The sequence below is a fragment of the Pelophylax lessonae genome (genome assembly GCF_965119305.1).
Source record: "Pelophylax lessonae genome assembly, chromosome: 1".
In the NCBI taxonomy this organism is placed as follows: Eukaryota; Metazoa; Chordata; class Amphibia; order Anura; family Ranidae; genus Pelophylax; species Pelophylax lessonae.
In genome coordinates, this window is record NC_138768.1 from 689,707,297 (window position 1) to 689,731,585 (window position 24,289).

A 24,289-nucleotide genomic window follows, 5' to 3' on the forward strand; every position below is an offset into this window, starting at 1 on the left:
TTGGTATTGTGTGTAAGAATCTAAATATAGATAGATATAGAGATATTCGCACAGTAGAATATATATTGGTATTGTGTGTATGAATCTAAAGATAGATAGATAGATAGATAGATAGATAGATAGATAGATAGATAGATAGATAGATAGATAGATAGAGATATACGCACAATAGAATGTATATTGGTATTGTGTGTAAGAATCTAAATATAGATGGATATAGAGATATTCGCACAGTAGAATATATATTGGTATTGTGTGATATACTGTGTTTGAGCAAGGACTGCCCCCCGATCTTGCTGTATTCTCTATGAATGACTGTAGTATATATGTGTTTATTGCAGGCTCACCTGAAAACCCCATCGCTCTGTCACTCTCCATGTACTAAGACTCCTCGATGGCTTCCAACGACAGCATCCTCAGCTCGGCATACCTTGCTGTTGAATACATTGACTCTCTCCTGCCAGACAATCCTCTACAACGACCATTTAAACATGCCTGGATCTATATGCTGGACAACTACACCAAGTTCCAAATTGCCACATGGGGATCCCTGATTGTCCATGAAGCCATCTACTTCTTGTTGTGCCTGCCTGGCTTTCTCTTTCAGTTCATACCATTCATGCAGAGGTTTAAAATTCAGCAGGTGCGTCCGTCTGTACATATTATTTCTCCTCTTTATTACTAAACTCCAGGTATGATTGCATAGTTACATCAGTCCAGCTTGGCAAAGTGTACTTTTGCATATGTTATAACAGAAGGACCTCTAGGGAAGTTGATAGTCATAGCCCTGGTCTTTTCATGTCTAAGGCTAAGTTCATACTTTTACGGGTGGTTGCTGCTGCCGGTCCGCACCTGTTCCCGCAGCTGCAACCACCCGCACAGAAAAACGTGCTTTCGCTAAGGAGATACATAGGGGTACCATTAACTCTAATGGCACCCCCATACACTGGAAAATGCAGCGTGGTTTCCCGGCACTGGGAACCATACTGCACTGCATGGTAACTGGGCCGTGTTTTCAGAAAAGGTGTAGGGACCTTTTCTCTGCATTTTCTGGAGGCACGGCAGCTCATATAAATGAAAAGGCTGCCATGCCCACGCAAAACTAAAGTGTCATCCTAGCCTTACAGGTCAGGGCTCATCTTCTGCACACTGACCACAGGGTTTCACTTGGTTGGCACTACTGCTATTCCTAGAACACCTTGTGTTGGAAGGTTGAGGTGGTGATGTTACAATCTCCACCTTGTCCAAACAGAGAACTCCTTATATCCATTGAATGAAATACAAGACGTTCTGTTAATGGCAGCTGTGCTGAGCGAGCGTGCCCTATTGGTCACTTTTTAGAGAGAAATCCACACAGGACCCAGAATATTGAGGCTGACTACTATGGTGATTGTCAGCTTCCACAGTAGCCAATCAGGTATGAGATATGCCCACTGGGGACCAGTCACACAGGTAGAGGAAGACTGCCAAAGTGAGCAATAAGGTAAGTATTAACTTAAAAGGTTCTCCACTCTGTAAAAAAAAAAAAAATCAAAAGTCAGCAGTTACAAATCCTGTAGCTACTGATTTTTAATAACAGGACACTTACCTGTTCAGGGATCCAGCGCCATCCTCACCCAGGCTAGTTCTTTACTAGCCCTCTGGCTCCCCAAGCCAGCATCTTCAGTGTGGGCTTTACAGCTTCACAGCCGACTGCTCACTGTGCATGTGCAAGCCACACTGTGCTTTGTGAGGGGTCCCACAGTCTTCTGGGACCTGTGATGTGTCCCAGAAGACAGCAGGGAGGGAAACTTCTGCTCGGATAGTAAAAGCAGGTACCTGTCAAAACTAGGTACCCCTTTTGGGTGAAGCTCCACTTTAATGAACATTTAGCCTTTATGATGGGGGGGGGGGGGGCTACAAGGATATTTTCTTTTCTGCCTTCAGTGAGGTTTTAAAACTCTCTGCAATGCCATCTAGCTTTTTATTCTGCTTAAAATGAACATTTCTCAAAAAAATGAGTGCACCTTTTGTAATTTTATACTTCAGAATGTTCTACATAGTGGGTAATACAGATCCCAGATCCTGCTGCGTGTCTGTTTTCAGTGCTGGAAACCTGCAATCTAGTTTTTCTTTATTTTCATATGGGCACTTCTGCACTGAAAACAATACAAAAACAAGGAAGCTCTCCTAGGGTATTTACACTAAGCTCTTCACTGACAAACCCTAAGAGCCGGTTCACACTGAACAAATATATCAGCCAAGCGCTCACTCCGAAGGGGAAGACTGGCGTGCTGCTCTCCTTAGTCAGGGAACTCCAAACGGATGCATAAAAGAAAGGAAAAGGAGGCGCAAACACCTAGTGCATTACCCGTGGTACTGTTAAAATAATTTAATAAAATGCTGAATGCATACTCACAAACATGAAGAATTAAAATCGTATTGCAAATTCCCGTCACCAATGTGTTGGACCATGTCCTGGAAATTGCGACCGCTGACGCTAAGCTCTGAGGAAGGGGGCTTGACTTCCGAAACGCGTTAGCGGTCGCAATTTCCAGGACATGGTCCAACACATGGGTGACGGGAATTTGCAATACGATTTTAATTCTTCATGTTCGTGAGTATGCATTCAGCATTTTATTAAATTATTTTAACAGTACCACGCGTAATGCACTAGGTGTTTGCGCCTACTTTTCCGGTTCACACTGAGGCGACACGACTCCTTACTACTTCGAGGGCAACTTGTTCATTCCCATGCACCACGACTTCGGAGCGACTTGCACGGACTTCATATAATGGAAGTCTATGCAAGTCGCTCCGAGGTCGCCCCGAAGTAGTACAGGACCCTTTTTCTAAGTCGGAGCGACTTGTGTCACTCCTATTAGAACGGCTCCTGTAGCGGTCAATGGACCGCGAGGGAGCGCCACTTGTCAGGCTGACAAGTCACATGACAAGTCGCGCTAGTGTGAACCGGCTCTAACACTTAACCTAGCCCCCTCAAAATGAACATTTAAAGGGGAACTCTAAAAATTAGCAGATTAAACAAAAAAGATAATCTAGCATATACAATTGCTACACACACCATATTGTAATTTATTGTTTTTTAAAATTACCTTTTCATTTCAAACTGCAGTGTTGTAATGTTCTGTAAAATGCAATGCAATACGGCTACCTGGGGGTTTTCTGTACACAGATGGTGTGTAGAACTTCCCCAGAAATGTTATAGCCTGCTTGTGTGATTGGCTCTCTGATTTTCCCAGAAGTCTGCACTTAGATACAAGTACATATTTAGTCATCTTCTTCAATGATATTTTGGTGAGATTTCCCTTAAGCTTAATTATTTACTAAGAGAGGCAGACCCTGCAACTTTCATCATTAGGACCCTGCATCAGCTGATTAGATTGAACACAGACACTCCCATTTTGGAACCAGACTGGAAAGGACATTGACGAACATACAGTTTTTTTAAGAACAGAAACAGGTAGAACGCTGATACAAAGATTGGTAAAATTCTTGCAATGTGCATAGATCACCCAGAAGGGATTGTTTTTTATTAACAAAAGTAGAGGTACTCTTTACATTAACCCTTGACACTTTTTGTGATTCCAACCCTTAAATGTACCTGTACCCAAGCAGTAACTTACCATAGACTTAACTAAGGCTGTACTCCAACACTACAAATGCTTGGAGTGGGCCTGACTAAAGTGTATGGGGATTCACTGCACAGATGCAGTCAACCACAAAAGAGATTTTGGGCTGGAGAAGGCATTGGCTGTCAAAGAGGGGTAAGTAAACTTCATCTTTATTAGGTTAGAGGGCTAAGAAGGTTGGGGTAACAGTTTTTATTAAAATATGAAATCGTCCTTTAACCTTAACCCTTAAAACCTTCACCTTATCACTTAACACACTTGTGTAGGGCTGCAACCAACGATTATTTTTATAATCGATTAGCTGGCCGATTATTGTTTTGATTAATCGAATAATCGGATAAAAACCTCAAAAAAAAAAAAAAAAAAAGGTTGGTGTATAATTTAGCTAATATTCTTGAATATCTGTATTCAGTGGTAAATATAAATATCCAGCTATATACTTGGATTTTAATCCACTCTGAGACAGATCAATGTATTATTAGAGGTTTAAATGTGGTACACATCAGATTCAGAGATCAATATTTTTAAAAGACCTAAAACACTGTTTTGCTAATTTTCTACTATACTTATACTCAAATACTAGTAAAAACTTTTACTTTAAAATGTAATTGTAATGCCTTATATCACCTCTAGTCTATCGGCCTCCACCTTCTCTGTGTTCAGATGCTCATCTTCCCTGCACAGAGCCCTTGAAGCATGGGTGTCCAACCTTTTGGCTTCTCTGGGCCACATTGAGTGTAGAGAAATTTTCTTGGACCGCATATAAAATATATACTATAGTTAAGGTATATAATTAATAAAATGCCCCCCCCCCCCGCACTAACTTAACACAACTAGAGGATGGTCATATGAAATGGAATCAGTATACAGAGGTTTACTTCTTCTGAGAGATATTAAAGGAACACTCTAACCACCATGACCACTTCAGTGATTTGAAGTGGTCATGGTGGTAGGAGTCAGAAACACTGCAAATGCTTGCCTCCCCCTCCTCTCCGAGGCAGCCTCTGCCTACCGTTGGAAGCTGCTGTGGCCATGCCCCCGACCCGACTTCCTTCCTCAAAAAAAATGTCAGGGGGCAGTGGGCCGCATTGCCTGTGGTTTTGGGCCGCATGCGGCCCTCGGGCCGCAGGTTGGCCATGCTTGCCTTAAAGTGATTGCAAGCGTTGGATTATTTTCTTTTTAACAACAATCTTGTCATGCTTACCCGCTCTGTGTAATGATTTTGCACAGAGCAGCACTGATTCTCCTCATCTGCCCCCCCACCCACGGCACTTCTGGCCCTCCTGCCTTCAAAGTGCCCCTATAGTATGCAGCAAAGTATAGTACTGTATAGAGTGTAAAAAAAACCTCTGCCTTTAGAATCAATTGGTTCCTTCTCTTGCCCAGGACTACATTTCCCATGAGGCATTGCTCCTCACACATTCACAAGTTCTCTGCCATCTACATACAGTACATGTACGGATGGTGTACTGAGCTGTATGTGCGTTGCACTGTATTTTCTGATATGTAATACAAATAATCCATTCTGTATGCAGGACAACTAATCGGCTGACCGATTAATCGATTACAAAAATAGTTGACAACTATTTTCATAATCGATTAGTTGTTTCAGCCCTACACTTGTGCTCTAACTTAAAGTGAGGTAGTCTTGACTGGGGTTATGAAATTATGTCAGTCTTCAGGCTTTTTTTTTTTTGCAGGCTTACTGGTAAAAGACGTATTTTTTTTCTCCATACCTCGTTAGGCTTCATGCACATGGCCACATTAGGGTGTACAGCATGCATGGAGCGTAAATAGCCATAAGGGAGCCACGGGTGCAGCGTACAGTTTCCTCCTGCAGTGAATGTCTGTATGCTGCTATGCTAGGGTTCACTCCTATGCCTGCATAAACTCATGCATGTGCACAAGTGTACAACCCTGGAAGCAGACAGTCGGCTGTCAGATCTCTGTTGACCTGTGATTCGAAGTTCAAAGAGTCAGGCAAAGACAAAGTATGTAAAGCTAAATAACAGGTGAATATAAATATTTTACAAGTACGGCTGCACTAGTTCAATTAGTTAACACTGAATATGCAGATTCTTACATAAGATTAGTTGTGACAAAATCTCGTTGACCCCAGCACAAAAGCAGGCACCCTCTGGGAGTCCTTACTTCCTTCTTGCAACCCCAGATGTTGGTGCATTGGGTTTAGTTGGGTCTGGGTTGGACATTCCCATCTGGGTGATCTCTGTACATTACAAGGATGTTAACAAACTTTGTTGCAGATTCCTACCTTTTGTTATTCAGAAGAAATCATTGTTTGTTCCTCTGTAGTGAGTGGGTCAAATGTGAGTGGTTTCCTAATTATCAACCAGCTGTTGCTGAATCAGAGCACTAATAAGGAAAGTGTCAGGATTTGCATTCCTTTAGACGTGTTCCTATTGGGAGTATCTTACCAAAAATTACATTTTTGTTGCAGGGGATGCAAAAAATCTGACTTGTATCTTAGCCTGGCCATACATGTTCAATTTTCTTGTACAATTTTCTGTTAGATTTACCACAAACCATATAATATGATATGAGGTCAAAGCTAAACAACACTTTCACTTGTATCCAATTAGGTAGGCCTTTGTACTACATCGTTGAAGGTAAATTTCAAGACAATTGTAGAGAAAATTGTAAGAAAATTGTATAATGTATGGCCAGCCTCAGTGCAGACTTCTGGGAAAATCAGTAAGCCAATCACACAAGCAGGAAATGATGTTTCTGGGGTGTGGTCTGTACACATTCTGTGTACAGAACAGCTCCAGGTAGCCATATTGTATTGCACTTTACATAAAATTACAGAGCTGCAGATTGAAAAGTAAAGGACATTTTAATACCATTCAACTTCAATATGACTTGTGTCGCAATTGTTTTCGATATATTATTTATTTCCCCATGAAAGTGGAGTTACCCTTTAAGGGTTTTCATTAAAGTGGCTGCTTGATAATCACATTATAGGATGACGGGAGCATTTCAAATAGTTTACACATGATTTAGAAATATCTTTGGAATTATGTTAACTTTTCCACTCTGTGATTTTGGGTATCGTGTATAGAAGAAGAATTGTCTCCACTGTTCACAACACCTATCTCTCCCTTAATTGTATCATTTACCTTAGATCTCATTCACCCTGGCACTGTCAAATCTGTGTTTATATGCGTTTAGAGGGCATTTATAAATGCATGTATTGATTTTTCAGTGGGATCGTTCACAATGTGTGTTTTCCTGGATTTAAGTGTGGTCAGCTATACTGTGTTTAGAGAAAATTGCATTTGTGTGTCCAGGATCCAATTAGAAACTCTAAACATATAAACGAGGCTAAACCGTTTTTGAAACGGGAACATATAAATGTACGGAGAAGTGATCTGGAAATCATAGCAATTGTGTATACTTCCCACATCACTTCTCCTGCGTTTAGAAAAGCTAAACACAGGAGTGCCAGTGTGAAAGAGGCCTTTGTTAACTGAAACTGAATGGTTGCTATTAGTGATCGACCAATATCGTTTTTTTTACCGCCGATACCGATTTTTTGGTCATCGGATATCGGTATCGGCCGATATTGGCCGATATTTTCGGACATTAAAAAAAAATGTTTTTTTTTTTTTTTTTTTTAATGTCTACAGGTACTGTGGTGGAGGGATCTGGGGGTCTAAAAGACCCCAAACCCCTCCTCTGCACTTAAAAGCATTGAAAACGCCAAGTTTGGCTGTTTTGAATGCTGTAAGTTTTTGAATTCTGCGCCACCAGTACCCAGAAGTGATGTGATGTCATCACATCACTTCTGGGTATTCGGCAGCGCCGAATTCAAAGAAATGGAGACCCGGTCAGACGGCGGCGGTGAAGGTAGGATGCCCGGGTTTCCCGGTGGGACAGGAGACCCGGGCGAGCCACGGGAGGGGGGGGGGTGTCCCCTCCCGCTCCTTTGAATGACAGCTGAGCGGCTTCTCAGCCGCATCGGTTGTCATTACAAGACAGCCGACCGTCGGTTATGGACACCGGTACCGGGGTGATGCCTCTAGCTGCAGGCATCACCCCGGTACAAGCTCTTTCCTGAAATATCGGCAATATCGTTAAATCAAAAGGCCGATTCTGATATATCAGGGAAAGTGCATATCGGCCCTCGATATATTGGCTTTGCCGATAATCAGTCGATCTCTAGTTGCTATGGTCAGGGGGCATTGTTGGAAATTGAAAATCTCCAATTCTCTTTTGCCGATGTAGAGTCTAAACGTATTGGGGTTCCTTGAGCTGTGGCTGATTGGCCTCCCATCTGAAGGTGCCTCCATAGTTTAGGGCCCAAACCCACTTGGCGTGACACCAATGATCTTTTTAACTGTCTGCAAGGGTGACATTCTGACCACCACTGAAAAGGGAGCATTCCTCCCACATCAATGTAAGGGACATTGTTTCCACTGTCCCCCAATTTAATTCATTTTAGCAGGGATTCCCCAAGACCTGAAAACATTTCAAGGGTTGCTCTGGGGTGAAAGATTGAGAAAGGCTGTCCTAGACCTTAAAGGAAATACACTTATGTCCAAATGTTGTGAATAAGCATTGAGGAAAAATCCTAGCATGTGTAAATTCTATGACTTTACTACTGTAGTGTCTTTTTATTTGATTTGTAGCTTTTTCTTAAAGTACTGACCGTATGGTTATTATCAGCATCTCATGTTCTGATTGCATCCATGTATCATTTATTATAGGACAGGCCGGAGACATGGGAAGGCCAGTGGAGATGCTTTAAAATGCTCCTATTCAATCATTTCTGCATCCAGCTTCCTCTGATCTGCGGCACGTACTACTTTACAGAGTTCTTCAACATTCCGTATGACTGGAATAGCATGCCTCGATGGTGAGAGACTTTTATTGGTTTTAAAGGAATCCTAACAGGGGAGAAATAAGAGTGGGGGCTGCTATTGATGATCTTCCAACTACCAACACACTAGTCATACCTAATCAGGGTATTCATGGACTGAAAATCCTGCTGAACCGGCCGACTTTCCTTATTCTTTTACCACTTTAGTTCCGGAAGGTTTAAACCCCTTCATGACCAGGCCATTTTTTGCGATATGGCACTGCGTTATTTTAACTTTCAATTGCGCAGTTGTGCGAAGCAGTTCCCAAAAAAAATTTATGTCCTTTTTTTCCCACAAATAGAGCTTTCTTTTGGTGTATTTGATCACCTCTGCATTTTTTATTTTTTTGCGCTATAAACAAAAAAAGACCGACAATTTTGAAAAAAAGAAACAAAAAAACAATATTTTTTACTTTCTGCTAAAAAAAAATGTAAAAATTCTAATTTCTTCATTAATTTCGGCCAACATGTTTTTGAAAACTATGGGATGGATTTATGGAATTTCTTTTTTTTTTTTTTCACTAGTAATGGCAGTAAACAGTTTAACTGCGACATTGCGGCAGACAAATCTGACACTAATGCCCCATACACACGTGCAGATTATCTGCAGACTTTTGTCTGCAGACTTACCAAAACCATATAATATGAGGTCAAACCTTAACACTTTCAATTTGTATGCAATCCGGCAGGCCCTTGCACTACATAGAAAAGGTAAGTCTGCAGACAAAAGTCTGCAGATAATCTGCACGTGTGTAGGGGGCATAAAGCCCCGTACACACGTACCGATCGGCCGTCTTTTGTCCCCGGGCTGTCATGTCTGTTGAAAACTGCAAAAGACTGCACACAAATTTTGTCGGCCAACAGCAGCCGACTGCAGAAGTGATGTCATGTGATGGTTAACTTTCCGTGTGTTTTTTCTTTTCTGAGCATGCCCAGTCTTGCAAATCTGCTGATTGTCGGCCGAATTCTGTACTGACTGGCGAACAATCGGCCGTTCTGTTGTTGGCCAACAAAAATTTTAATGCTTGCACGACAGATTCTGTTCGGCCGAAAATGCGCTGTCGGCTGTCGGAAGCATCATACTAACAAGCCTACAATCGGCCGATCGGTCGCCGGCCGAATATTTACGGCCGACAATCGGTACGTGTATACGGGGCTTTAGTGACACTTTTTGGGGACCAGTGACACCAATACAGTGATCAGTGCTAAAAAAAATGCACTGTCACTGTATTAATGGCTTTCACAGGGAAGGGGTTAACACCAGGAGCGATCAAAGGGTTAAATATGTGCTGGGAGTGTTTGCTCACTGTTAGGGAGATGCTTTGACTGGAGTAAGACAGAGATCCGTGTTTCTGCTTAGCAGAAACACAGGATCTCCATCGTCCCCTCACAGAACAGAAATCTGCCTTATTTATATAGGCAGACTGCCGTTCTGCCTCTCGCGGGAACGATCGCCCAGACCCGGAAAAAAAGTCATACAGGTACGTGATTTCGCACTGAAGGGCCACCATTCTGCAGTATATGTGCATGGGTTGGGGTGGTCTAGAAGCGGTTTAGGGAGGGCTTTACTAAAATTAAGTTTGAGGCTAAATACGCACCTCTGCGGGTGCGGTTTGATTAAATTTTCAGTGTGATTATGTAGTTGCTTTTTGAATTTGGTTTGCATATTTTTTGGGACCAAAATTAAGCTGGGATTGCAACAAGGCAGGCTTTTCTAAGTAGTTATTGCCAGTCATTAACCTCTTCCCTATACCACTGTGGGGCTTTAACCCCAGAGGTATCATTTTTTGTTTTCTCCCATTGATGTGGACGGGCACCATTGAAAACAATGTGATTTCCATTGTCATGCGATTCTGTGAGTCTCAAGTCGCATTTAACCTCAGGCAACGCAGGGGGTTCCTTACTGTTAGGGCTACACGATTGTGGAATTCTCTACCACAAGAGGTGGTTTCTGCGGGGAGTATGGCTACTTTCAAAAGACTCTTAGACATACATCTCAAGGATCAGGACATTAAGGGGTATGAGAGATGATTACGGCCACACACACCTACACAGGTTGAACTGGATGGACTATTGTCTTTATTCAACCTCACCTACTATGTAACTATCTGAAATTGCACTACTGTGAATCCGACCTTAATAAGGATTACCCAACTACAATAATCAGTGTCTGTAAGATCTGCCTGGAGTTCTCCTACAAGTGTATGCCCAAAACCAAGCTAAACAAAAAGCTTGCAATGTAACTCACATATGTGCATATTTGTTATGCGTTAAATGCAGAGTTGAATAATAACTGAATAATATCTGGCCTGACTACTGTAAAGTGCAGCAGTAACACACATCTGTAAAACCCAGTGCTTCCTCTTTTTTCCTGGCTGCTCCCAGTACAATGCCTAGGTCTGCAGTCTGAAGTTTTATATTGGCCATACACAGGACAATCCTCAAGCAAATCAGTTACTTTTATTCATCTTATTTTTGCACAAATTATCAAATAGATCAAGGCACACAACAGCATGGAGGCAATCTAAATGGTCAAGATTACCTTGAAGTGTTCAATTAAAAAATGGTTAAAATTGCCTGAAATATCAAATTTACAAAAACACGTTCAGCAAAGAGAGTAAAAATAACACAAATATCAAGAATGCCAACTGATAGACCCTAACAGTTCCCAGGCCATAGGGAAAGTACAGGATATGGAACTGTTGGTAACATTCCTATAATCAGTCCAGCATTTATTTAAATGTGTGCACACAGTTACTAATCTGGATACCATCTACAGTACCTTTACTTGATTAATAATTGTATTATCCACTGTATATGTTCAGTTGCAGACGTTGTGTGGAGGTAAATACAAAAATGACACATCTACAATATACATTCTTATCTGAAATATTTTTTCATTTTCTTTTTATTTAGTACTAGGTCCCATGTTCCTTTGTAACCCAGCTACAAGGTTGGATGGGGTGACCCACCCCCTCCCCCTCTCCACTCGCCCAATCACCTGACAACGTAGCTAGCTAGCACGAAGACAGCTGCTTGATAACTTGTGCTTGGTTCCATTCTAAAGCCTCGTACACACGCATCGATAGTTGGCCGTGAATTTTCGGCCAACGCCCGATCGGCCGATTTTCGGCTTGTTAGTATGATGCTTTCGACAACTGACTCTGACTTTTCGGCCAAACAAAATCTGGTGTGTATGCTATAAAATTTTTGTTGGCCGTCAACAGAATGGCCGGTTTTCCATCAGTCAGTACAAATTTCGGCAGACAAAAATCTGATGAGCAAGACTGGGCATGCTCAGAGAAGAAAAAACACACGGAAAGTAAACCAGCACATGGCATCACTTCTGAAGTTGGTTTTTGTTGGCTGAGAAAATTTGTGTGCAGTCTAGGCACATTTCAACCAACACAACAACACTGGACAAAAGTCGACCGATTGGTCGGCCGAAAATCATTGCGTATGTACGAGGCATAAGCACTTTGCCAGGACAGGTGACAACAGAAGAAGGCTGACATGCCCTATCCCCTAGCCTCCCCTCCACAATCCGCCATATTCCTGTTGCCACTGCTTGTCTTTGGCAAGTGTCTGGAACTGAGACAAGGCTATCAAGCAGCCATGTCCTCACAAGGATGTTGTCTGATGGCCCCAGGAGAGAGTGAAGGGGCCCTAGCTGTACTTTGTCCCCTGAGGGACAGAGCATTTACAATATATTATGCTTAAAGAACTCACTTCAATATTTTGTGTGTAAATTTAGCAAATGATAGTTTTTTGCCTTATGTTAGTGGTTACATAAAGAGTATTGCTTAGAAAGTAAATTATGTTTTTGTCTATATATCCACTCTATTGCTTTGTTTTTGTGATTACAGGTATATATTACTGGCCCAATGTTTTGGTTGTGCCGTCATTGAAGATACCTGGCATTATTTCCTCCACCGTGCACTCCACCACAAGCGCATCTACAAGTACATCCACAAAGTGCATCATGAGTTTTTGGTGATTACAATTTTCTTGTTACTACAACTGAATTCTATTTTATGAATAATGTCTTCTCTATAAATAAAGTGTGTTACTGATCCATGGTTATAACATGTGCTGTATGTGTGTTGCAGTCTCCATTTGGGATGCAGGCTGAGTATGCACATCCTCTGGAAACACTGATATTAGGAGCTGGATTTTTTATCGGAATCATGATTTTCTGTAATCACGTCATTCTTCTGTGGGCCTGGGTTACAGTCAGACTTATGGAAACAATAGATGTCCACAGGTAAGCAGATTTGATATATGTAATAAACAGTTGCTTGCAGCCTGTGGTATTTGATTTGACTGTAAAAGTTGGACATAAACAGATCTAAATTCAGATTGTTCAGCAGGCATTGGCTACATTTTGATCAATCAATGATCAATGTGTGGTCATCCCTGTTTGGCAGAAGTGGATCGTTGGATTGACTTTTGTCGGGCCAACAAGTTGAAACATCTTTGTCAATCTGCGGCTTTAGCTGCACCAGGTCCTTCTGTCAGAATACAAGGAAGGGAGGGGGGATTCCTATCTCAAATAGGTTTGTGTTGATCAGGGGCCTCCAAACTTTCCAAACAAAGACTCTGTTTATTGTCCTTTAGCTTTTAGGGAGGCCAGACTTTGACCAGCAGTAGTTAACATTTTCCTGGCATCAGTGGGCGTAAACTACACCACATTTGGTATTGGGGGAGGAGCAGTGCCCCATCATTGGTATCATAGGGAGGAATAGTACCCCAATATTGGTGTCAGTGGGACATATTGTGCTTTATTGTTGCTGTCAGTTGGCAGAATAGTGTCTCGTATCAGTGGGAGGAATAGTGTCCCAAGGGCAGATAAAGGCAGGCAAAGGGCCGCAGTTTGGAGGCCACTGGTGTAGATGGAGGGATCTGGGTTTTTTTCTTTCATCCTTGCTTGCTGAACGAAAAAAAAAAAACTACTAATCTATGGCCAGCTTAACTTTGCTATAATCCTTAGCGTCAAACAACAATCTCTTATAAGATTGTGTGTCTATTTGAGTTTCTGTTTTTGGACCCACCAAAGAAGCTTTAGGCTCCATTCACATTTATGCAACTTTGTCATGCAACTTTGGACCCCAAAGGCGCAAGACAAGTGGCTCCCCGTATTTCCCTAAGAGAAAAATTTATGTCGATGGGAACAAGGGCCTCTTCCCCATAAACCTGGCCGGAGGTTGTGGGGATCTGCAGGCGGGGGGCTTTTCGGAAATTGGAAATCTGGGCCCCCAGATCCCTACCCACCTTAAGGGAATGAATAGGGGGCATGCCCTCAGTCGATGACGCCACAAAGGGGTAGGGTCACCCAGTGACTTCCCTGGGTGGCCCCACCCCCTAGTTATTTAAGAGCTGTCACCCGGTTGAGCAGGCAGACAGTTGTATCCTTCCTCTGGTCCCAGAGTTTTTTACCCTTACTCATTCACATGGGGGGGGGCGGGATCTGGGATTCTTAAATGCCACAACGCCCGCAGGGCCTGGTATTTATGGGGGGACACTCCATTTTTTTCATTGCCAGTATTTTTTTACATTCATTCAGCTGTCAGTAGGGAAGCCCGCTGACAGCTGATAAGTTATCGGTTGTTAAGGATGCCGAAGCCAGCTGCCCTGCCTGCTCCCTAAAAAACAGCTATTCTTCACACAGAATTCGAATCGTTCTATCAATTTTCAACCAATGTGAATTTAAATAGTTATGAAAACTTGAAATACGTTAGAAAATAAAGAAACCAAATTAAACTAAACAAATTTTTCCCATCTGCACATGTCTAACGACTTTTTGGCGCACAAACAAAACAAACAAAGTCGCAGTCATCCAAAGCCACATCAAAATCGTATCAAAGTAGCATCAAGGTCGCAGGGTAAAGTCGCAACGAAAATCACACGATTTTTAAGTTGCACAAGTATGAATGGACCCTTAGAGTCCTTCACATTCCCTCTTTTACTTTTTGGCTACATTTTAATATGTTCAGTATGCAGTGCAATAGTGCTGACAGCTTATATTGACTCTTGTCATTAGCAACTCAGATGAGATAGCCGATTAACAAACAATATCACGTTATCTCTATTCACAAACATGGAGCTTTTAACATACTGTCATTTATATAGCTTGTTGCTTTCCTATAGTTCCGATTTAAGTATTTTGTGCAACCAATTTCATATACAGTATCCCACAAAAGTGAGTACACCCCTAACATTTTTGTAAATATTTTATTTTATTATTTTCATGTGACAACACTGAAGAAATTACACTTTGCTTAAATGTAAAGTAGTGAGTGTACAGCTTGTATAACAGTGTAAATTTGCTGTCCCCTCAAAATAACTCAACATACAGCCATTAATGACTAAACCGCTGGCAACAAAAGTGAGTACACCCCTAAGTGAAAATGTCTAAATTGGCCCTGCCCTCTTGGGCATGGAGTTCACCAGAGCATCACAGGTTGCCACACGAGTCCTCTTCCACTCCTCCATGACGACGTCATGGAGCTGGTGGATGTTAGAGACCTTGCGCTCCTCCAACTTCTGTTTGAGGATTCCCCACAGATGCTCAATAGGGTTTAGGTCCGGAGACATGCTTGGCCAGTCCATCACCTCTAACCTCAACTTCTTTAGCAAGGCAGTGGTCGTCTTGGAGGTGTGTTTGGGGTTGTTATCATGTTGGAATACTGCCCTGCGGCCCAGTCTCCGAAGAGCAGGGATCATGCTCGGCTTCAGTATGTCACAGTACATGTTGGTAATACTAGTTCCCTCAATGAACTGTAGCTCCTCAGTGCGGCAGCACTAATGTAGCCCCAGACCATAACACTCCCACCACCATGCTTGACTGTAGGCAAGACACACTTGTCTTTGTACTCCTCACCTGGTTGCCTCCACACACGCTTGACACCATCTGAACCAAATAACTTTATCTTGGTCTCATCAGACCACAGGACATGGTTCCAGTAAACCATGTTCTTTGTCTGCTTGTCTTCAGTAAACTGTTTGCAAACTTTCTTGTGCATCATCTTTAGAAGAGGCTTCCTTCTGGGACGACAGCCATGCAGACCAATTTGATGCAGTGTGCGGCGTATGGTCTGAGCACTGACAGGCTGACCCCCCAGCCCTTCAACCGATGCAGCAATGCTGGCAGCACTCATGTGTCTATTTCCCAAAGACAACCTCTGAATATGATTCTGAGCACATGCACTCAACTTCTTTGGTCGATCATGGCAAGGCCTGTTCTGAGTGGAACCTGTCCTGTTAAACCGCTGTATGGTCTTGGCCACCGTACTGCAGCTCAGTTTCAGGGTCTTAGCAATCTTCTTACAGCCTAGGGCCCTAGGCCATCTTTATGTAGAGCAACAATTGTTTTTTTCAGATCCTCAGAGAGTTCTTTGCCATGAGGTGCCATGTTGAACTTTCAGTGACCAGTATGAGAGAGTGAGAGTGATAACACCAAATCTAACACACCTGCTCCCTATTCACACCTGAGACCTTGTAACACTAACAAGTCACATGACACTGGGGAGGGAAAATGGCTAATTGGCCCCAATTTTCCACTTAGGGGTGTACGCACTTTTGTTGCCAACGGTTTAGACATGAATAGCTGTGTGTTGAGTTATTTTGAGGGGACAGCAAATTTACACTGTTATACAAGCTGTACACTCACTACTTTACATTTTAGCAAAGTGTCATTTCTTCAGTGTTGTCATATGAAAAGATATAATAAACTATTTACAAAGATGTGAGGGAAGATACTGTAAGTGCTACGCTATGTTCCCTTTTCTATCCTAAGCAATCCAACAAATATTGTGTCAATACATACAACTGGAGGTGTATTGATGTTTTATTGATTTCACTTTGTTGTATGTATTGTCACAATATTTGTTGGATTGCTTAAGATAGAAACGGGAACGTAGCGCGGCACTTACTGTATATGGAATTGGTTGAACTTTGCACATAATTATGGGAATGTGATCAGTGTCAGCAGCTTGTGACCTCAACATTATTTAATTTACAAAACTTTTTTTAGTGAACACACATGGTAGCTCGCGAGGGTCTTTTTTTTTTGTATTTTATAAGTATTTTGTGCATGCCTATAAAAAGAAAACTAAACTAAACTAATTCAGCGGTGCTTCAATTGAAATTCCATTTGCCCCTATTTTAAATGCCACCATATTTTAGCCTCATGCATACTGTATGTTTTTAAACCTGCTGTTAGGTGCGTCTGGCATTTTTTTTTCTGCCTCTAAATGCTCCTGCATGTTTGCCTATGTGTGCATTACGTATAAGAATTTAGTGGAGTTTGGAGGAAGGGGCGTTTAGAGGCAGAATAAAAATACTGCCAGCGTATCCAGGCGTAGCAGCTTTTTGGCAGAAAAAACACTTGATACACCTAAACGTGCTTTAACACAAGGAACATTCAGCGCTTAAATGTTATTTCATTCCAATGGTCAGAATAAATATTCCGGCCAAAAATAAAAAAATTAATGCCCAAATGCTTGACATGCCTAAATGAGTAACATGAATTTACAAGTGTCAAGCTTTTCTTCCACCAAAACAAAACACTGGTGCCAGGAGAAAAGGCGTTTAGGAGATATTGCAAAATGTCCAGTCTGCGTGAGGCCTTCTTTTTAAAGAAAAACTGAGTAAATGGTGGAACCTCCTGAATGCTTATGGTAGTCACAATGCATATTGCAGACTACTATAAATCCCCTCAAATCCAAGATTTGTAATGGTTCTTAGCAAAATATATAATGGATAACCAATTAAAGATTGTGCAAATTACACAAAACTACAGATTATTAGGAAAACCTTGGCCACCTTGGCCTTTTAATCACCTCTACCATTGGAAAATGTTTATCTAGAACAGTCTTTCTCAACCAGGGATCTGTGGAGCCCTATTGTTTCTCCAGGGGTTGCTAGGGGTTCCTTGAGCAATAAACAATTTCTGCCTCTCAGATAAGTAACCACTAACAACTATCTTTTTTTAGCTATCTGTAAGAGGGGGATTTTTCCCAGTGACCATCACACTAATTTACCATGAGTCGTAGATATAGGAATTATTGGTAGCGGTTCATTGAAACCAAAAAGTACTTTCAGAGCCCATTCAGACTAGCACGACACGACTTCGGGGGGCGACCTGTGAAGTCGCGTGCACCGCTGTGCACCGCGACTTCGGCGCGACTTGCAGAGACTTCACATAATGGAAGTCTATGCAAGTTGCCTCCAGGTCGCCCCAAAGTAGTACAGGACCCTTTTTCTAAGTCGGAGCGCCTTGTGTCGCTCCTATTAGAATGGGTCCTGTGCTAATCAATGGACCGCGACCGAGCGCGACTTGTCAGGCTGACAAGTCGCGCTAATGTGAATAGGCTCTTAAGGGTTCATTGATGTTAAATGGTGAAGAAAGGCTGCTCTAGAATTGATAATTACACAATGTGGCCTTTTTTTGTTCCAAACCTGAATAGAGAAGATATATATATATATATATATATATATATATATATATATATATATATATACAGTGGGTACGGAAAGTATTCAGACCCCCTTAAATTTTTCACTCTTTGTTATATTGCAGCCATTTGCTAAAATCATTTAAGTTCATTCTTCTTCCTCATGAATGTACACATAGCACCCCATACTGACAGAAAAACACAGAATTGTTGACATTGTTGCAGATTTATTAAAAAAGAAAAACTCAAATATCACATGGTCCTAAGTATTCAGACCCTTTGCTCATTATTTAGTAGAAGCCCCCTTTTGATCTAATACAGCCAGGAGTCTTTTTGGGAAAGATGCAACAAGTCTTTCACACCTGGATTTGGGGATCATCTGCCATTCCTCCTTGCAGATCCTCTCCAGTTCTGTCAGGTTGGATGGTAAACGTTGGTGGACAGACATTTTTAGGTCTCTCCAGAGATGCTCAATTGGGTTTAAGTCAGGGCTCTGGCTGGGCCATTCAAGAACAGTCACTGAGTTGTTGTGAAGCCACTCCTTCGTTATTTTAGCTGTGTGCTTAGGGTCATTGTCTTGTTGGAAGGTAAACCTTTGGCCCAGTCTGAGGTCCAGAGCACTCTGGAGAAGGTTTTTGTCCAGGATATCCCTGTACTTGGCTGCATTCATCTTTCCCTCGATTGCAACCAGTCGTCCTGTCCCTGCAGCTGAAAAACACCCCCACAGCATGATGCTGCCACCACCATGCTTCACTGTTGGGACTGTATTGGACAGGTGATGAGCAGTGCCTGGTTTTCTCCACACATACCGCTTAGAATTAAGGCCAAAAAGTTCTATTTTGGTCTCATCAGACCAGAGAATCTTATTTCTCACCATCTTGGAGTCCTTCAGGTGTTTTTTTAGCAAACTCCATGCGGGCTTTCATGTGTCTTACACTGAGGAGAGGCTTCCGTCGGGCCACTCTGCCATAAAGCCCCGACTGGTGGAGGGCTGCAGTGATGGTTGACTTTCTACAACTTTCTCCCATCTCCTGACTGCATCTCTGGAGCTCAGCCACAGTGATCTTTGGGTTCTTCTTTACCTCTCTCACCAAGGCTCTTCTCCCCCGATAGCTCAGTTTGGCCGGGACGGCCAGGTCTAGGAAGGGTTCTGGTCGTCCCAAACGTCTTCCATTTGAGGATTATGGAGGCCACTGTGCTCTTAGGAACCTTAAGTGCAGCAGAAATCTTTTTGTAAACATTGGCCAGATCTGTGCCTTGCCACAATTCTGTCTCTGAGCTCTTCAGGCAGTTCCTTTGACCTCATGATTCTCATTTGCTCTGACATGCATTGTGATCTGGAAGGTCTTATATAGACAGGTGTGTGGCTTTCCTAATCAAGTCCAATCAGTATAATCAAACACAGCTGGACTCAAATGAAGGTGTAGAACCATCTCAAGGATGATCAGAAGAAATGGAAAGCCCCTGAGTTAAATATATGAGTGTCACAGCAAAGGGTCTGAATACTTAGGACCATGTGATATTTCAGTTTTTCTTTTTTAATAAATCTGCAACAATGTCAACAATTCTGTGTTTTTCCATCAATATGGGGAGCTGTGTGTACATTCATGAGGAAGAAGAATGAACTTAAATGATTTTAGCAAATGGCTGCAATATAACAAAGAGTGAAAAATTTAAGGGGGTCTGAATACTTTCCGTACCCACTGTATATATATATATATATATATATATATATATATATATAAAACAAAATACTTTCTATCTTGAGTATGTAAAATAACTATTGAATTTCGGCCTTTTTTTTAGATTTTTTTTTTTTAATTTTTTTCCCCACAAAAGTGTTTTGGCCTTTGGGTCTGCTTTAGATAAAGTCAGCCATGCTGAGACAGGTGTGAGGGCAAAAGATGATACATATTAGAACCAGCATTACGTTTCAGAGTCAGGATAACTAACCAGAATATGGTTCTTTTTTGTGTGCATTTAGACAGGTTTCACAGATGTCACAAGAGAAATGAAGCTTGTATTATATGATTAACATATCATTTGATGAACTGTCAGTTGTCTGCTTAACAATAACCTGTTGTGTTGATTGCCTTTGAAATAATACGTCTATATCTTTTTCAGTGGTTATGACATTCCTCTGAATCCATTACACCTGGTCCCATTTTATGCTGGCTCCCGTTTCCATGACTTTCATCACATGAATTTCATTGGTAACTACGCATCAACATTTACATGGTGGGACAAACTCTTCAACACAGACTCTCAGTACAACAGTTACAGAATGAAAGTCATGACACAAGAAGCAAAGAAGACCAAATAATTTATTTTTTAAAGGCTGCCTAATTTTCCAGCATTCAGATCATGCAATGCTCTTAATAAATCCTCACAGCTATCACAGATGGAAGAAGACACGGACTTGTATGCAGCTTGTCTGCAGAAGAGTAATATGTGTGGAAACCAGCAACAAACCGATTGACAGCTGCAGCTGCCAGCATACAGATGTCACATTGGCCTTAAAGTCAAACTAAGAACCCTAAGTGACCCAAAACTCTTTAGACACAGTCGATGGCTACTTGCTACGTGCAACTTTAAAAGGATATAGAGACTGCAAGAATTGTTCTTTTCTTGCCTTCACTTTGGTGATGGCTTTGTTCATATAAAAGTGTCTACTTTTTGACATGCTTGATTTTATTTTTTTACATAATACATGTTTTAATTATTTAACATTTTTCCACAGAATGGTGTCTTCTCCACTGTGGCAATCACTTTGATCCTCTATTTTTGTTGATGGTACAAGTTTTTCCAGGAATTTGCACCTTACCCTGCTCACGGTGCTATTTTAGCTGTAGTATTCAGGGCCCCCTCTCCATACTGAATTATTTGGCTCATTGAATAACACAACGTGCAGCAACCAGTTGGCAAGTATTTATCACAATTACTATTTCTGTAAACGCAGAAAAATAAAAGTATGGTTGCTTTTTGCATTTCCATTACCTATAAGCATAGACCAGAGACATATATAGTGGAACTGTAGTTTGGCACTTCTGTTATCTGCATCTATTGCATACAATGAAAGGTTTGGTTTTGTAATGATTGGTCATCTAATGGTCGAGATCTCATAAGACTGTTGACCACAGGGAATGTTCTGCACTGCTGAAGTCATCATTGGGCTGTCTCAATTCAGAAAATAGAAGCATACCTCTTCATCAGAAATTCTAGCGCAAGGATAGCTCCACTGGGGGCTGTTATAGTTCAGGTTTGCATGCACAAAGCTCAGATAAGAAAAATATGTCATACAAGCTGCTTATATTAACTTAGGATGTGCTGCACTTGGTGGATGGTTTTTATGTTGCACTTTGAAATTGAGATCTTTTCATTTAAAAATACTATGTTGATACATATAGAGACTTTTCAGTATATATCAAAAGACTGTACATTGTGGAAAATGCCTCAAACCTAAACTTCTTTTTTTTTTTTCTGTGGTGTTTCTTGCTCCCAAACCAAATTAACAGCACAATTGGCCAAAAAAAGAATGGTGGACGGTCAATTTGCAATGGTTAGCCTGGTCATCTGATATCATTTCCCCCCCAACTAGAATAAGGAGACCGGTACATTTTGGCATATCTGCATATTCGTGGAAAAAGCAAGACTTATTGCTTAGGACGTGGCTGTGTTGATATCCCACTTTGTTTGGGAACCATTCATCCAATTATATTGATCATAGGTTTTCTTTTTTGGCTGTACACAGGTCACATTTTATGGTTTTAAGTCATTTTTTTTGGTTCGGACATTAAAACAGCAAGATGGATAATTTTAAACTGACCTGTGTCTGCCTGGGACTGGTCATATATGGCTCCAAACCCGCATTTCCTGTAGTGAATGTGTGATATTAAGGCTGTTTGCATGTTCCCCAGAGGGGATAATGAATATTTACACCATCAGAAGCATTTATTATCACACAGAGAGATCTTCAGATTCCTTGACAATCTCTTTGTGACAAATGCCCATTGGAATAATAGTACTAAGCGTGTGTGTATATTACACGTTATCAGCGGAGTCACACTGAGGATCATAGCAGGTTCAAGGAAAAGTAAATGCCTCACTTCCTATTCTCTGCAAGACATTTTTGTTGTTTGTTGCTTGTTTGGCCACCCGTATATTGAGAACCTTTGATTCCTACCCCTTAAAGATAGTCAGCACTTACAGTGTGTTAAATCATCTTTAACTTGTTTTCAAGTCATTTTTTCTGTTTTGTAATGGTGAAATAAAATGTTAATCATTCAATCCCTGGTTTCTGTGCTTTTCTTTGTAACTGTAATACACGTGTAAAAGGTCTTTAACCACTTGCCGACCGCTCACTCGAGCTCTACTGCGGCAAAGTGGTTAGTTATTGTCCAGCAACGTAGACCTACGTCGCTGGACTCCTCCCCTTGTGGGCGGCGCTCACGCGCTGCCGGAGGCTCGCTCCCGCTGTATTCATTCACAGCGGGAGTCGGGCCAGGGGAGGAGCGGCGGCGATCGCCGCCGCTCTTCCCCGATCGTCGGGGAATAGAGTTTGGAGATCCGCCCGCTTGTGTAAACAGAGCGGGCGGATCTCCTAAGTGACAGACAGTGACAGATTGCAGGGTTCAGCATAGCTGAACATGCGATCTGTCCCTGTGTCACTCAGTCACCTCCCCCCACACATGTTAGTAAGCACCAGGCATACATTAACCCCTCCCTCTCCAATAAAATTAACCCCTTCCCTGCCAGTGTAAATTTTTACAGTAACAGTGCATATTTATAGCACTGATTACTGTAGAAATGTCACTGGTACCCTCAAAAATGTCAGTCAAGGGTCCGATCTGTCCGCCGCAATGTCGCAGTACCGCAAAAAAAATTGCAGATCGCCGCCATTACTCGTTAAAAAAAAACCACCAAAAATGACAGAAATCTTTCCCTTAGTTAGTAAACGCAATAACTTTTGCGCAAACCAATCAAAATACGCTTATTGTGATTTTTTTTACCAAACATAGGTAGCAGAAAACAAATTGGCCAAAAATTTAAAAAAAATTAGATTTTTACATTTTTTTGGGGGGGAATTTCATATAAAAAAAGTGAAAAATATTGTTATTTTTTAAAAATTTACGCTCTTTTTTTGTTTATAGCGCAAAAAGTAAAAATTGCACAGGTGATCAAATACCACCAAAAGAAAGCTCTGTTTGTGGGGAAAAAAGGACGTAAATTTTGTTTGGGTACGGCGTTGCACGACCACGCAATTGTCAGTTAAAGTCGCACAGTGCCGAATAGCAAAAAGTGGCCTGGACGTAAGACAGCAAAATCCTCCGGTGGTAAAGTGGTTAACTTAGTATGTGATAACTGGTCTCCTCAGTCTTTTGAGAGCTATGTCAAATCTTTCAAAACAGCTCTTTCACCTCATAGAGGAAGCCAATACAAAGATACAGGTGATGATCCCCTTTGTTTAATAAAAAGACAAGGAGCGACTCACATGTGTATATAGATAAGCTATCTATTAGTCCATGACAGGGTACAGGGATCTCCCCTAGAAGATCCAGTGCAATACGGCACTCATCCTGACCCAGTACACCCCTCACATTTTTTGTAAATATTTGATTATATCTTTTCATGTGACAACACTGAAGAAATGACACTTTGCTACAATGTAAAGCAGTGAGTGTACAGCTTGTATAACAGTGCAAATTTGCTGTCCCCTCAAAACAACTCAACACACAGCCGTTAATGTCTAAACTGCATAAAAAGGAAAAATTGGACCAGGGGACTTTAAATGAGGTGAGTACATGTGGCTGGAAATGACAAATGAGAATGAATGTATGGAAAAAGTAACCTTTATTACAATTAGTTGGAATAGGTATAAATATAAATGCCATCATGTGCCTTAAAACACATGAAATGCCAAACTAGTTGGTGGTCTTACAATACATAAATGAATAGTAGTAAAATGCATATTTGTATACATGGTAGTACAATACATATTGGTCTCAAAGATAAAAACATAATCCTATAATATCATGATGTATAAGTATAATGCGTCTTGGTCTGTCGCGCTTCGCAAGTTAAATGCTCGCTTCTTCAAGAGTAAATGCATTGAAAACATATCTAAAGAACAAAAACAAATGTTGGAGTACAAATTAAAAATAATGGAAAAATTCAGAAAAAGTACTGTAAATATTCAGGAACTCCTTGGAGTGCCCAAAACTCACAGGCCGGTTGGACTGGAGTCAAAGTATAGGCCTCTGTGCGGTGGTGGTGGGATAAGTCTGACCCGGGAGCTGAAGGGTCCCGACAGACAACGGGCCGGCAGA

General features: G+C 41.5%; 1 protein-coding gene across 1 annotated transcript; it reads left to right on the top strand.

Annotated features, from left to right (window-relative positions):
* The first annotated feature begins 360 nt into the window (after positions 1-360).
* MSMO1 (methylsterol monooxygenase 1) lies at positions 361-20,857 on the top strand. Its single transcript, XM_082243859.1, has 5 exons — positions 361-643; positions 8,357-8,505; positions 12,375-12,501; positions 12,618-12,772; positions 20,088-20,857. Exons 1-5 carry the CDS (start codon positions 395-397, stop codon positions 20,284-20,286), a joined length of 879 nt encoding a protein of 292 aa, XP_082099985.1. The 5' UTR covers positions 361-394; the 3' UTR covers positions 20,287-20,857.
* Positions 20,858-24,289: the final 3,432 nt, after the last annotated feature.